The sequence below is a fragment of the Cardiocondyla obscurior genome, linkage group LG05 (genome assembly GCF_019399895.1).
Source record: "Cardiocondyla obscurior isolate alpha-2009 linkage group LG05, Cobs3.1, whole genome shotgun sequence".
Taxonomy (NCBI): domain Eukaryota; kingdom Metazoa; phylum Arthropoda; class Insecta; order Hymenoptera; family Formicidae; genus Cardiocondyla; species Cardiocondyla obscurior.
The window spans coordinates 254,664-270,228 of NC_091868.1; the positions used below are offsets into that span (position 1 = coordinate 254,664).

General features: G+C 44.3%; 1 protein-coding gene across 3 annotated transcripts in view; it reads left to right on the forward strand.

The window, feature by feature from the left end:
- Positions 1-2,707: 2,707 nt before the first annotated feature.
- Tmtc2 (Transmembrane O-mannosyltransferase targeting cadherins 2) overlaps positions 2,708-15,565 on the forward strand; it is a 187,602-nt gene continuing 174,744 nt past the window's right edge. For all 3 annotated transcript variants that reach the window (XR_011545774.1, XM_070656951.1, XM_070656952.1), the window contains exon 1: positions 2,708-4,047. Coding sequence is in view for 2 of the 3 variants with exons in the window: in XM_070656951.1 (XP_070513052.1) it covers positions 3,962-4,047 (86 nt within the window). In the remaining variant the exon portion in view is untranslated. The remainder of the gene's footprint in view (positions 4,048-15,565) is intronic.

Sequence of the window (15,565 nt, forward strand, 5' to 3'; positions counted from 1 at the left end):
GAGATGATTGCTGGCGCATGCTCGACGATAGGTTCGCACGATAATTCTCGCACCGAGCCTCCCGCATAAGCCTCCCGCGGCTCGTCCGACGAGATTGTATGGTCACCAGTCATTGTATCTGTATATCCTCTGGACCCTCACCCTTCCGAGACCGCCTTTCCCGGGCCGACAATCGGCACGGTATGGTGCAGCGCGCCAGACGGCTTCGTATTAGCTCATTATCTTAATCTGCCAGCGGGACAAATAACAGGGTATCGCTCTTCCCGCCTCGGCAGCTGGCAATGCCATGATATCCGCTGGTATCGAGGCTTTGATATTCGGACGCTTTAACGCGGAAATTATCCTCTTACTATTTTGAAAATGCTATTATTCGTCGATATTACGACACCGGCGTTGACCGAAATCGAAATATAATAGTATTTTAATATTTGATATTTAGGAGTAATAAAAAGGAATATAATAATGATAATAAAAAGTAAAATATTTAATTTCGATGAATATTAAAATAATAATAAGAACGAGCGGAAAATAAATGCAGAATTCGGGATGATTAATCGTGAATCAAAATTGATATTCAAAGGTAGTCATATGTGTACCTATGTGTATACGTATATATGAGCCGTAGCGTTGAAAATTCACTTTCTGATATTTGATCTAAAGTGCCGATGTCTGGCAGAGTGGAAAATGACGTCATGCGTGGTCGAAGGAGAGAGAGATAGATTTATGCTCTATTGCAAGACACAGGAGAGTTTACTGTCCCTCGACGTCAACCCTAAGCAATCGACTTCGCTCCCCTTTTCGTGAGCACGCGGTATTGTTTACTGTCAGCCCCGTTTCGGGGACCGCGATACTCTGTTACCCCGCACCTTAATCGACCCCTCGTCGATCCAACGAATCCACATGGTCGGCTTTAGGGTGGTTAAGCGCCGGTAATTGCACGGTGTTACGAGGGCGATTAATTTGTATTTCTATGGCGCGTTGCTCGTATATAAATTATCTGGGTGGGCAGTTTTAAACTTTATTTCGACTCGTTTGCGATCCTTAATTTTTACTTTCATCAGAGAAGTAAATTTAGATCCGGCGTAATCGCGCGATGCTGCATGAATTACGGACTTTACAGATTCGAGCGAAGGTTACGGGACTTTTGACGATATGAAATAATAAATCTTAATCTTCGAAATAAAACAATTAGTCGAAACAGTTGAGACATTAAACGTTACGATGGCAGGAACAAAAACGTGCACTCATAAAGTTAATTAGAGACGCTGACATCATGCGTTCATATGTTATCGTAGCTTGCTCCCAACTCAGCATTGCTGTCGGCCGTTTCGCCTCGTTTGTGCGGAGCACTAACTGGTGCTGTAGTTTGCGTAGGAGTGAGTTAAGCGTTTAAATGCTTAATTACCGCATTAGGAGTAACCCGCGATATCGCGCGGGATCTTTAATCGTGGCTCATCGGAGCGCGAATTACTTTTGTTTTACACGCGCTCGGAATAATTGGAGCGTTTACGGGTGGCGGTGCAAACTCTTGTTCGCGATACAATGGCGGCCCAGAGACGTCTAAGTCCAGCGTTAACACAATAACGAGAGTACCGCGTGTTGCTATAATACGCGTGATAAATGCACGCGCGTTTCACGGCAACGGTTCCGGCGATTAATTACGCGTAGGTACTCGGTGACGAATCGCCGTTACCCCAGCAGATTAAACTACCACGAGTGACGATATTCTCAACGAGCATTACGCGGGCAAGTCGTATTTGCGGGCTCACCATCGTACGTTTATAAGCGTTACAGCGAGAATAAATTTTGCATTAGCGCGAGAAGACTGCGAGAAAGGTGGAAGTTTGCACGCCGGTATTACGAGGCTTACCTCTTGTATGATACCGGGGAAATCTAGGTATATGCGTTCCTTGTTTAAAAGTGACGTAACTCAAATTTAGAAAATTTTTCCGAAGCATCAACATCAAGCGCGCGTCTTACCGCCGAACTTTTCTCGGTTTCGGGGATTTTACTTGGCTCGCTTTCAGAATCAGCAGCTTAAATAAGACCTAGAGTCCACATTTCTTTCGAAAATCGTACATGGATAACCGTTCCTTAAAAATTGATGATTATTCTTTTTAGAATAGATAGCGACGCACCGATTCGTATTCTTAGGTTCTCGGTCTCTTTCCCGAAATTACCGATTTCTTTTAAAACCGCGTTTAAAATAAACGTCTCCACCTACGATGACATTGCCATTGTTCTGCGATTGTTCCTCGCGGTATCATGGACGGCTTAATCGCCACTTGGGTGGGAGACGACAATCGCCGTCGGATGCACCCGGCTGCGTTCCCAAGCTAAACGTTTCCTCGACCACACGAACTCCGTTTTCTCCGTTGACGATCCCGCGGAAAATGGAGAACGGACACAATTCCCTCACGGTCCGTCTGCCCGGCGCAAAATGTCTCAAGTCCGAATTCGTACTCGAATTCGCCGGATCCCTTCGGTACACCGCCGCATGCCACGTGCATTCTGCGCCGTGCTGCGGTACGGTCCTTACGGTGTGTCATTTTCTAAAAGGACGTCCATCGGTCAGCATTGTCCCCGGGGTTGCGGTTAATCCGGTCCGTTGGCCGCGGTCGCGGTCGTGGTCGTTGCGAGCGGTCGCGGATGCGTTGCGCGAGAGAGGGTGAGGACAGAGGAGGAGGAGGAGGAGGAGGTGGAGGTGGTAGTGGTGGCGGAGGCGAAGGAGGGTCGGCAGGCAGCAACGGTACCGAGGGATGAAGGGAATGAGGTGGACGAGGAGGATGAGGTGGAGGTAGAAAAGGAGGACCAGGAGAGCGGGCAAGCGCAAGCGCTCCGATCGATGCTCCCGCGTATAAAGCTCTCGTCCTCGGGGGGCGCGCGACAGTTGGCGTTCCGCATCCGGAACATGAATCGCGCCGCGTGCGAATCGCGTCGAGAACATCTCATTGCAGTCGTCGTCGTCGTTCCTGCAGTCGTTAGTGCAACCCGTGTCACCAGCGTTATTCATCTCGAGCCCAGTCGTTATCGTCCGACTTGGATCGAACTTAAATCAGGCGCGCCGATCTCGAAAATCGCCAAAGAGCGACGTACCCTCTTCCAACTTGGTCGCTCGCTGAATTGTCGAGAGACGAGGACACTCGCGGGAACACGAATTTCTTGTCTCTTGACCGATAAGGAAGAGACGGCGAGCATAGCGTCGAATCGACAACGCCGTTTTCTCTCGTCGCAAGAACTTCCTTTCTGAAGTCTTCCTTCCTCGACGGAATTCTTCTCAACCTCGGAGCGGAATATTAAGTCCGGTGTAACATACGTCAGGAAATTGAAACGAATTTGGCACGGACAACGGCGCCGTCGACGAAAAGAAAGCGCCGACCGCGGCGAGTAATTTCTTCAGCTCCGTCATCGCCCGGACAAATAATTACTCTCGAGATTCCAGTCGCGCAATTTGAACAACTTAATCTTTCTACATTCGATCGACGTGCTGTCCCCTCTCGTTTCGAGCTGTCGCCCGCTACGTAACGTCCTCTGTTTTAACGGCGTTTTTCGCGAACGACCGATGTGAGACTCCGAGAAGTGAAGCGGCGAGATCACGCTGCGACAAATTGAAAACCCGGGACCGGCGCTGGGAGCCGTTTCATTGTTAGATCGTATCTGGGGACGCGTCACCGACATTCATCCCGCGTGGGATCCGTCGTCCGGGCAGGCGGCGTCAGATCGGCGGCCGTTCGATCGTCCGGCTAACGTCTCGGCCGCCGCGCGAGGAACCGGTAGCGTCAAACGGAGACGTAGGGGCGGCGGAAAAGGAGGAGGAGGAAACGCAGGAGGAAGAGGAGGCGGCGGTGCTGCTGGTGCTGCTGGTGGTGGTGCAGGAGGAAGGCCCGCGAACGTGCAACAAGTTAAGAGGCCGCCGCCGTCGACGTCGCTGTCGCCGCCAGCCTCCTCGGCACGATGTGACATGGATATCCTCGCCATAGCTTGCGCCCTCGTCGCGACGGCACTCTACTGCAACACCCTGCAAGCGGGTTTCGTCTACGATGACCGGTGAGCCAGGAGATCTTTCCCTCTTTTTTTTCGCCGACGTTGAGATCGCGAACGCGACCAGGAATACTTTTAGACTTGCGACCGCTATCGCGAACGGTTCGATATCGACGGTGGCTAGATTTTCGACGTATTTGAATTACGACGACGTTCGTACGCAAAAACGATATTTATATTCACGAAGAACGTTACGATCTCTTAGCGCAGGATTCGCCTTTCTTTACGCATTTGTGTAGAAAATTGCATTCGAAGGTATATTATTTCGAACAGTCTTGATCCAGTCAGGTCTAAGATTTGAAAGCTTTCAGAAAGTCTCGAACCAAGGCTTTTCCCGACAGAACTTGCTTTAAGAGTAGGTCGAAAGGCAGGCGGTGACACACTTGGTGAAGTCGCGTGACGAGATTCGCCGGATTAGAACGTAGTGCCGCGAAAGTTTCGAGGGCGATACTCGTGAACGATAATTCGCCGTCTAGTGATAGCGGGAGGGCTTTGATTTGATTTGGTGGAAGCGCTTGGTCAGCGCGATATTCAGAGTTGTTGATAGTTTATCGAGGCTTATCGCCTTGCGTTGAATAAATGCAACTTGAAGCACAAGGAGGGGACGCAGCTCGTTTTTATATAACACGATCTGTCGCCTGACTTTGTTTAACTTTTTAAAAAGATCGGAGAACCTTATACCGCCCGTCAAGAAATAAAATCAATTAAAATTCAGCCGACTCTCTCTCCCTCTCTCTTTTAAGAAAGCAAAATGTCTAAACAATATTTAATCGAAATCGGAGAAAATTTATTTAAATGTCATTTGATACTCGCAAGCTGAAACGATATATTTTAAGGTATGAGACTTTTATTGAGGGGAAGGGGAATAAAAGTTGATAAGGAGTTTAAGCCAGATTTGCTCGATCGAATATCGTTAATTATGCTCACGGATCTCCGTCATCCGTCATCCAGGGACGAGGAAAAATCCTTGTCGGCACGTTTTCAAAGGGCGATGAATGTCGCTCGTAAGGACTCGAGTTTTCCGTGAATATTACTCATACCCGGGGTGATATACGATAGATGACATTCCTCGCGATATTTCAGCCGTCACTCCCGCGCCGCGCGAAATTGTTTCTGCGCTGCCACCGGCTCGATACCTGCTGCACCGCTATGGAAAACAAATAGCCACGAACCGGAGTAATCGCAACAAACTGTGCACCGTATCGTTCGTTCGTTATTTCGCTTCTCCTCTCGGATCAATAAGACTGCGTCAGGATTTGCACGGCACACTCTCGCCAATCGGCTCGAAATTCTCGCGATTGCCATCCGGTGATTTTAATCTCTTGCCAGCGTTATCCGCTTCTTGAACAGATGTTTCGCAGTTTTGCTTAATATCAGGCATTACGATGCAAGCTCATTTCATCACTCACATAGATGGTTCAAGGATCGCTGCGCGTCGAATGAAAATGGATATTGCAGAGCGCTTCGCGCAAAAGCGCCGCAAAATAACACATTTTAATATCGCATCAAAACGATAATTGTTTAAATTATCGGAAAAATAACTGCCCTTTGTGTGCATAAAATACTGTTACGTTAAAAGAATTTAATTTCGTAAAAGCTTTCTGTTTCACGCATGGAAGTAAGAATTAATTATGCTTTAAGCGGTGAAAAATGTTTTCCTTTCCTTTTGCACGTGCGTTTGATCAGTTTCTGCTCGATAAAGAGCGCTTATCCGGCAAAGTAATGATTGTGATTTCGTATTACGAGAAGAGTTAACACGCGCGCGGCTCGCGCTTAGTTTCCGAGTGCAAAAGGCGGTTTTCTCGTCGGCGTTACTATTAATGACTCGCGACATCTTTCAAAGTCGTTTGCGAGCCGTATCTCGCGGATAACGCGGCCGAAATACTCGGAGCGCGGAATTGGTGCGAGCGGCCATATAATCCAAAGTTACTCGCACGATAAGAGCTCTTGATCCGGGGCTCTCGAATTCTATGACACCGAATCCCCTAATTGAGTATCTCGTAATCTCCCGAACATCGTAGCCAGAACTCGATCGCGCCGCGCTCCAGGCTGACGGAGGCTCACGTCGAGATACCGTAAGAGATCGGATTGCTCCAAAAGAGATAATTGTGCCTCGCGTCGAGCAAACATTGCCGCGTCAATCTTAAAAAATAAAAAAATTCTCTTCGGGGTTTTAATATTATAATAAAAAAAAAAAAAAAAGGAACACGGATTTAAATAATTTATTTCAACACCAATAAATGTTTGTTTTACGTTATATTTTATTTAATTTTTAATATAACGTTATTCCCCGGGATTTTTTCTTTTTTTTTTTACTGTACATCAGCAGTATTTATACGTGTGATTCAGATTGGATTGTATTTTATAATTATATTTTCTACCGCGCACGCATGTAACTTCATTTCTATTTTCCCTTTATTTACTTTACACTACGGGAACTCGTAATTGGCGATCCCTACTGTTATTAGAAGGCGATATACGCTGCATACGAGAGTCGGTCGGCGAATTGAAAACAAGTTGACTTTATTTATATGACTGGCGTTTGAAAACTCTGACTGCGCTTCCGTCGATGACTTCCGTCGTACGCGCCCGGACGATTTGTCCACGGTTATTGGGAGCTCTGTTGCGAAATAATCACGTTTATTTCTCAGACGCGATACAGAGAGCGCTCTCACACTCTCCTTTGCGCGAACTCGCGCCGTTAAAAGCGCTCGTTCGACACGTACGGTATTCGCAAAAGTTACCTATCGCCGAATTATTTGCTGCCGCAAAACTTTTGCGGACTCTCGCACGAAGGCGTAAGTTTCTGGTGTAACTAGCTATAAAGGATTAGTCGCGTTACCGGGTGTAATCTTGCTCGTTGCACGTGTCTCCCGCGGGATCGTGAGTGCCGGTCCGAAACACCTCTCTCGAGCTCGATAGTTTGCAAAGAGCGTTACCCTCGTAGGCTCGCGGGAATATTTATTTTTCGTAACTAATTAACAAGATTCGCGATTTTTTTTCACAATTTCGGAACATTAATTTACGCTTCGATTTCAAATCGGTTATTTGAAAAAAAAGATTTTTTTTTTTTTAATTCAGGTTTCTAATTAATTTTGTTTAAATCATCTAATATCATTCAACATAATTAGGTATTACGGACTTTAAAAAAAAAAAAATTCTACAGCCTTATTATTTTTATCTGTTTCGTTATCACTTTTCCCGTCACTTTATACGAAATAATTTAGACGTACACAAAGTTCTAATGTAATTTACATAGAAATTAAATTAAAACGAGACGCCTGTCTAAAGCGATAGGGAACAAGTCTAGCGGCGATAATATCCAAGTATCGCGTGACCGTCGTTATACTTTCTTCGCGTAAGGAGCATCCGCGCGGCTGCTGATTTGGCGCGGTTAATCAATCATTCTATTTAACTTATCGGCCGCACGAATCAACGTCGGCGTTATAAACATTTAGGCGCCGGGCTGCGCGTTGCGGGGGAGACGCGGGGAAGAGTCGCTCGCCATAAATTAAATTATTCCGGTTCGGGCGTCGGAAATCAACTGTGCCGACCGTTCCGTTGGAAACGCCCAGTACGATTAGTCCGATAATCGAGCGCTTAATTATGGAACGAATTTGGACAGTCAGAGAGACGGATAAATAGAAAGAGGAGAAAGGGCGGAAGAGAGAAAGAGAAAGGGAGCGAGCAAAGGGCGCGGGTATCGCGTTGGCTCCCGGCAGAGCCTTAAAGCTCGCGTAATAACGAAAAACGGTCGTGCGCTCACGCGAGCGCGCACATTAAGCCGAGATAATTTTTCATCCATATCCGGCCCATTAGCGGCTACCTCGTTCGATGCGACCGCCGAGGCTAAAGCGGCCGATGCGCCTGCCGGTGGCGACCATAATCAAGTCGAGTCCGGTTATTAACGAGAGCCCCCGGCCGACTCTTCTCCATCCTCGTCCTTTTAGCCGGCCATTCTCTCTTCCTTGTCTCTCTCTCTCTCTCTTTCTCGCTCGCTCTCTTTCACTCATCCCTTTTCTCCCATCTCTTTGACGTGATCTAGCATAACTTTGGAAGCGACCCTGCTATCTTTGGCTCACTTTTGGCAACTCCACTTTACTTGTTTATTCGATCATCAAGTATTGATTTCACGCAGACTCGGCAGTCTCGATGATCGTTCGAATCGATTTTTACGTATAAATTTTAATAGCTCTGTTCTGCAACAACGCGCTGATACTCGTCTTTGTTTTGCGTTTGATTTACATTTCTAGCGCGCGGCGTGTATCGGATTTTCAGTCCGTACAATGCTTTAGAGATTTTAACGACGTGTACTTTGAATATCCTTCGCTTGACCGAAAGTAGAAAGGCACGACGCGCGAGAAAGACGTCTCCTGGAAGATTCCGGCTATTTTATTCTGACCGTGGGTCTTGCGCGGAGTTTACCGTTGTCGTGAGTTTATTCCGTCCGCGCCGCCGCGCCTGAAACTCATAGGATAATAAAGGCCTCGTATTTTACTGCGACGCCCAGGCCACAATGGCCGTGCAAAGAATACGGGACATATTTATTCGGCTAGTTTTTTACTGGCGGCGCCAGGGACCGGGTCGGAAGCAAACGAGAGAAAAGAGGACGAGCTGGGAATAGACAGGGGCCAGGGCGACGGAAGAAAAGCCGAAACGCGACCAAGTCGGATGGCGTCTCTTGGCACGTTTTGCCGCTTTAACAAATCGCGAGAAGAAAATATCTTACGCCGGTTAATAATATGCATGCGCGAATCCATACATGTTCTTACATACCTCCCAGCCGTTCGTCTTTTATCACTCGTAACGTTCCTCTTAATACAACGCGCTCTTAATTTTTTAATTAAGTTTTCGGATATATCTGACTTCCCAGTAGGCACGCACTAGTAGAAAACCTTGTTACATAGTTTATAACCAAGCGGAATCTTTTACTACTGAGATGCAAATTAGAGACTTTCAAAGACATATTTCGGTATGCAGATGCGAAAATTTGGAATACACTACCGTTATGCATTGCAAACCTTCGCATCTCCATAACCCGGTTTTGATGGAAAATATTAGGTAGCAATTTTCCTATACTTTGTCCAAACGTACACGATCCTGCGACTCCGAAACTACTTATTAATTACTTACTTTCTTACTCGCTATATTTTATTTGTATCCGAGATACATAGTTTTTTTTTCATTTAAAATCTAGTCGTTGCGTCGTTATCTTTATTTTTATTTTATTTTTTTTTCCGTGCAAATATTTTATTCGTAATTTATTTTGAATGGAATCAATTTTTATTCTTAACAAAAAATGTTCTATTCGCTTGGCAATTTTAAGAGATACAGTTCCTAAAACCGGAGAGACGTTTTCCTACGCCAGTTTTCGCGCGTTAGGCGGCTAATCTCGCACGTATATGTTCGCACGTAGACGCAGTAGACGCCGCCGATGCAGTTGCATCCCGGACGAGTTCGGAATAAGAAAAGTTGGCGGTCGAGGCTTAGCTTGTTCCGTTTCCGCCGGTGAATAATACCGCGGTATTCGGCGAAGGCACGCCTTCGGTCGCATGAAATGTAAAGCACGGCATTACTATTTCAGTCGGTGCGGTGCATTCGGACTTACTACGATGCACGGTTTCTCAGAGCGTGCGTAAATAATGGACGCGCTCCGGAACACGGTTGCGATGATAAAAGAAAAATTGTGCCAGTCCTGAGAGAAATGTGCGAGGCTACGTTCAGCATCTTCATTATGGAAACTAGCGGGAGCCGAATGATCGATCAGCGCAAAATATCAAATGATTGATCTGACGAGCATTCGGCGAACTTACCTCGCATAAGTTATTAATGTTATAATTATTATGTATGCGCCAGGAATTTCACGCGCGCTTACCCGTTTTTTTTATTTTATAAATCTTTATTACAAATCCTGACTTTTCGACATTAATTAATGATGAAATATACGTATGAAACGTGTTTCTCACTTCTTTTTTTGCAGTAATTTTACCGTTACATATCTTTTACATCATACGTATCTATAAAAATATTACATATTATATTATTACTCTAATAAGAGTGCAATTAAAAGCAAATATCTTTATTTTACTTGAAAACAAAATTTCCTCTTTAACTTAATAATCGTTATTTTCGATTCATTATTGCCGACGGTAAGAAATTTGGCGTTATTTACTTCCGAAGAGTTTGACAGACATCCATTAATCAGGACTTTGATTATACAAATTTAATCGTACTAAACGCCACTGGAGCAGCAACGTAAAAATTTTATATTTTATTCGGAAACTGCTAGAGTATTTGTTTTATGTATTAATCGATCCTTTAAATATAGGTTTTGATCTTTATAATTGAAAACTGGCAGCACGTGCGCTAGTTAAGATATTATTTTTCTTTTACATTAGAAGAAAAGGAAAGAGAAAGAGATAAATTTTAAATTAATATAGGTTAATGCTCGTAATACAATAAATGCGATTAGCGAGACGATTAGTTATGATTATCACGTAAAACAGTTTAACATGGAACAGAATAATGAGACGATAATTTATGATTATTGTCACGTAAAACAGTCGAACATAAAACAGTCGAACGTAAAACAGGTTAATATGATTGAAATGGGTGCGGTCCAGGAAATTCTATTAAAGCGGGCGTTCGTTACCGGCAGGATTCGTAGAAATCAAAGTAAAATCTTTTCTTTTTTTTTATTTTTTTAAACTATTTCTTATTTTACTTCTATGTTACTTATGTAAAAATTTTTTTTTTTATATCCTCGCGTATTTCTTCGACGTGCACGAGATCCATTAATAATATATTTTGAATTGTATTTCTCAATAAATTGTTTCGAGAGAAGCAGACTCGACTTTTAAGCGTATTTCGCGAGTAAGCACGTTCACGAGCACAGCTTTCATTTTAGGAGAAAGAATCGATGGAAATGTCCGCCAACAATTCTAACGCGCTCTGTCCTTCGGACTCGCACGCATTTTAATTTAAACAGAACAAACCTTTCGCACGTGAAAATTTCCCTCGTTCGCGCTGTCAGCTGCGACTGACTACGCTTCTCCCAGGACAGATTCGTGACGAACGGGCTGTGATAGGCGTTCAGGAGAGGGACTCCGGATTGGAGGCGGAATTAAACCGTTGCCGGGTAGATTCTAAACGGCCACCAGAATGTACAGTGAAAAATGTTACAACCTCGAAAGGTTGCTCTCGCAGATCTGGGGGGGGGGAAAAGACAGAGATAACGAAGATAAATCGATGAAAAATGGCGCTACCCTTTTTTGAATGTCAATACTTCGCTTCGGTGTTACGTCGCGTTCGCAGTCTTTCTTGCCGAGACAAAAGTGCCGAGGTCCGCTAACTCGAAAGGGGTATAATTAATTTTTGCCTGCTTTACCGTCGACTTCGCTACAATTCGAGCATTGTTTGCAACGATATTGTAATCTCGAATCTGAAAAATGATAAACCTCCGGGATTTATGAATATAATATATCGATCCAACGCCACCTTCCTCCCCGCCGATGCAGCCAGACATCGCGGAAAGAGGATGGAACATTATAAATCCGGAATCCGCGTCAGTCACAGAACCGTACGGCCAGTTGCCGGGATAAAAATGACGAGCGGGCAAGCGCATGTCCTTTTCTGAATGGCAGGAGGGATCGAACAAAGAGATCGACGCACCGCTGGGAAGCGGAGCACCCGTACCGGGCTTTACCAAAGCGCTGCATACGGACGTTGCACTCGGACGATTCGCTGTAGAAATTCTTGCAATTTTACTGCAACCGGGATATTTCTGCGCGCGCGATATGGACTGTGTGCGTGTACCGGGACGTCCGCGAAATTCGGGGATGCCCGGTTGCGTTGAGCATTTATCCTGCGGGACCGGATGGGCATGGGATCGATGCACTTTATCGCGCCAGAAAGGCTGCAACTGCGCGGGAAAGATAGCGGAATGGAGATAGAGAGAGAAAGAGACAGGGAGAGATAATTTATGACTAGGCTCTCTTGGTCTTGATAGGACTTTGCCGCAGGAACGAGATACAATGCGCGACTGACACCGCGCTGCTGTAAAGATTGGAAAACGGTTAAAAACGAGAGCGACGTACCCACGCGCACCCTGCTCGAGGTATAGTTAAAGGGGGTAGTATATCACCGGTTCTGGTGGCGAGGGACGGGAAGGGTGCGCGACGCCCGGTCGTCGGTGAATAAGGGCGCACTGTAATGGCGACACGATGCAGTAAATATCGCCGCGCGGATAGGGTGAATATATACCGGACGACGAGTGAGAAGTTGAGGCTTCTCGCGAGCGAGCATCTAACACGGCGCGAGAATTAATTGGCGATTTTTATTAGCGACGTAAAGACAAAACGAAACAAAGTAGATAAGAGCGACGACGAAGCGCGGAACAACGCATTCAAAGAAATGTCTTTAACAGGGAATTTATATAATTGAGACCGTTTCGTCTTTGTCGTCGCTTAAATCAACGGAGGGAATAAAAATATATGTAGTCGATGTACGAATTGTGCTCCCTGTGGTTTTCGGCCAGACGCGTATAATAATTTTCAACAAGCAGATTATTTTTCTGTCGTGGTAAAACAATTCTACATTATATCTTTTTTTTTTTTCTTTTTCTTTTTTTCTTTCTTTATTCCTCATTCAGAAATAACGCGCGAAAGAATACCTCGAAATGCAGAATTTGTTTGAGACGAATATGTGTCAAGTCTTCTCATGCGTCACGGAGGTAAAAGGGGGACACTCGCAAGCTCGGGTTTTAGCGAAGCGAGCTTCCTCGTGTGTATTGTCGAGTTTCACGAGTGAGTGGCATGCGCAGTATATATACGTTTATATGCATTAAAAAGGAACCCGAATATTTTCAAACGTTACTTGAGAGAAATATGACTTTTTAAAAAGGTTCTCGTTATTTTTCATTGTTTTAAAATAATAATAGAGTATACGAACAATAAAAAAATTCATATATTAACAGCTTCGGGTTAATAAAAAAAAAAAAGAAAAAAGAAATTTCGGTAGAAAGAAATTCTGCTCCGCGTATAATTAACGGCATCCTTATAACAGCATAAAATCAATTCGCGACAAACTGAGATTTTTTTTTTCTTAAGGAACAAGGATATTGCTGGCTTTCAATTAAATTGTATCCGACGCTACACCGATCGATTATATCAAAAGAATCCTCGGAACATAATACGGCTTTTTGTCTCTGTCTTTCTCTTTGGTGAAAAAATAAAGTATGAATAACATAGCCTCTACAGAGAATGGTAAACGACTATAACGATTATTAAAACTCCGTGCGTTTCTATTGAAGAGGCCATTCTGTTCAAGTGCTACACGAAATGCGCTGTAATCCGTTACAAAGGCGAATTCAGGGGGGGGAGGGAGAAAGAAAGAGACAGAGAGAGAGAGAGAAAGACAGAGTGAGAGAGAACGGGATGAGGATGAAAAGGGAGGAAATGTTTGCGGAGGGGTATGTACTTGTACGTTTAATCGGCTCATTACCTGCATCCCGAAGTCAGGTAAACCGCGACGGCACGCCGCTCGCGCGAGTGCAAAATTCTAACTACGCGATTATTGTTGCACGATGCGTGTATGCACGTCGTATGCCACCGTCGTCGATGCACCTCGAATTAGCCCGCCAGCGAACAAGCGTTGTATATACTCGTAACACGATGGCATCGACCGCGCAAAAGTACGTTTAATTGTCCGTACAGAATTACGCAGTTGTAATTGCGGCATATATATATGTATATATATGTGTGTGTGTGTATATATGCGCACCTTCGTAATATTTTCTTGTCACACGAGACACGCGGAGAAGAGTTGTAACATTGATGTTTAACATCGCAGCCGGGACTAAAGATCTTTGAAAGAACCATCGTTTCTTCCGGCAGATGTAATTGGAAAAGTTTTTTTTTCTTTTTTCTTTTTCTCATTCAAAGAGCAACGCTCAAGAAGTCGTAAAGTTATAAAGTCCGAGTCGATTCTTGTCCATCGATTTACATGCCACTAATTAATTTTTAATAAAAATCTAATAATAAAATTGTACGCGCGCAAGCTGGACAAATGAGTGCCCGTCTGATTATGCCAGGTTGTAATCGAGGACAATTTTCCTTTGAATATTATTCTAACACTTGATATTAATGCTGAATTATCCTTGACATTTTAATAATTACTATTTTCGAGGATTAGAAAAATTTACTCGGGAGCGGAATGCAACGAATGTTTTAGTAAGAATATCGTTTTTATCCTAAAAATCTTTCGCCATTTCATATAAATTCCACGTCACGTTTCACATTTATAAGAAGCTTACACGATGCGGCTCCAATGGCTCGATCAAAATATCCGATTGTAGCGAAAAAGTCCGATGAAAAATATCGTATCGCCGAGGTGATTTGCAAATGAACGCGATATTTGGCGCGATTTTGCGCGAAGCTACCGATAATAATCGCGGCAATGATTCGACGCCAGGTGGTATCTGCATCTAGCTTTTTTCGTGTCCTTTTTTTTTTTTTTTCTGCGGCATCAGCGCTCATCTGCGAATTGGAGCGAATCAACGAGTGGCACGCACAGCCATTTTTCTGCTCGTTTGCCGAATCGTCTGCCGCATCGTCGCAAAAAGTGACGCGAAATGAAACGGATTTCTGGCGTGGCTCTATAGGTTGCGATAACGGGCGCGATGCGCCGATTTATGTATTTCGCGAGTATTTAACGCGATAAATACATATAATACAGAGGGATCAGCTTTATACAAATTCTCCGTAGCAGATTTCATTCTAAATCGGCAGAAATATTACAGCGAAGGAATTAACGATATTTTAGTTTGCTTTTTACATCTTTTTGTAAATATTTCTTGTATAAATTATTGGACTTTGTAGCACGTATACGATTGTGTAAACTCGACGTTGCTAAATATCGTTGTTCAGTGAGATTTTTAAAAATATTTTTTCTGGACTTTTAATATTCATATGGACGTGGATAAATAACGCGATTATTAGATGTGGGATTAAATTCTTGAAAAAAAAAAGTTTGACTCGGCTGACTTTAAAGAGGCAATGTGGATTCGTTATTCGGCGGCAAAAAGCTCAGTTGGCTGGCCAAGTTTATAGCCGGGCAAAAACTAACTCCAAATTGCTCAAAGAATCTATTATTAAAATTAAGGTCGGACGTTCCGAATAAAAGTTCTTGCGCCAGGGCTTCGATTAAAAACTAGGAAAAGCAAGGCGGAAGTCTGTGCTTTGAAATTAATTCAAAGAGATACATTCACCGTTTCCTCGAGACAGTATTTACCTTCGTAGCGGTGCTCACTCTATCCAAAGGAGCTCATGCTAATCACTCGTCGCGACGTTCTCGCTTTCTCCCCCGCGTTTTACACTGAGCAAACACTCTTCATTCCTATCCACGATGAACCACGTTTCTCGGTATGATGGCGGCCGTAGTGCCGGCGGCAACTAGCGCAGATAAACAGCGGATTCTTTCTTATCGCCTCGTGGCAGAGGGACCCTTTGCACAAGACAACAATGTT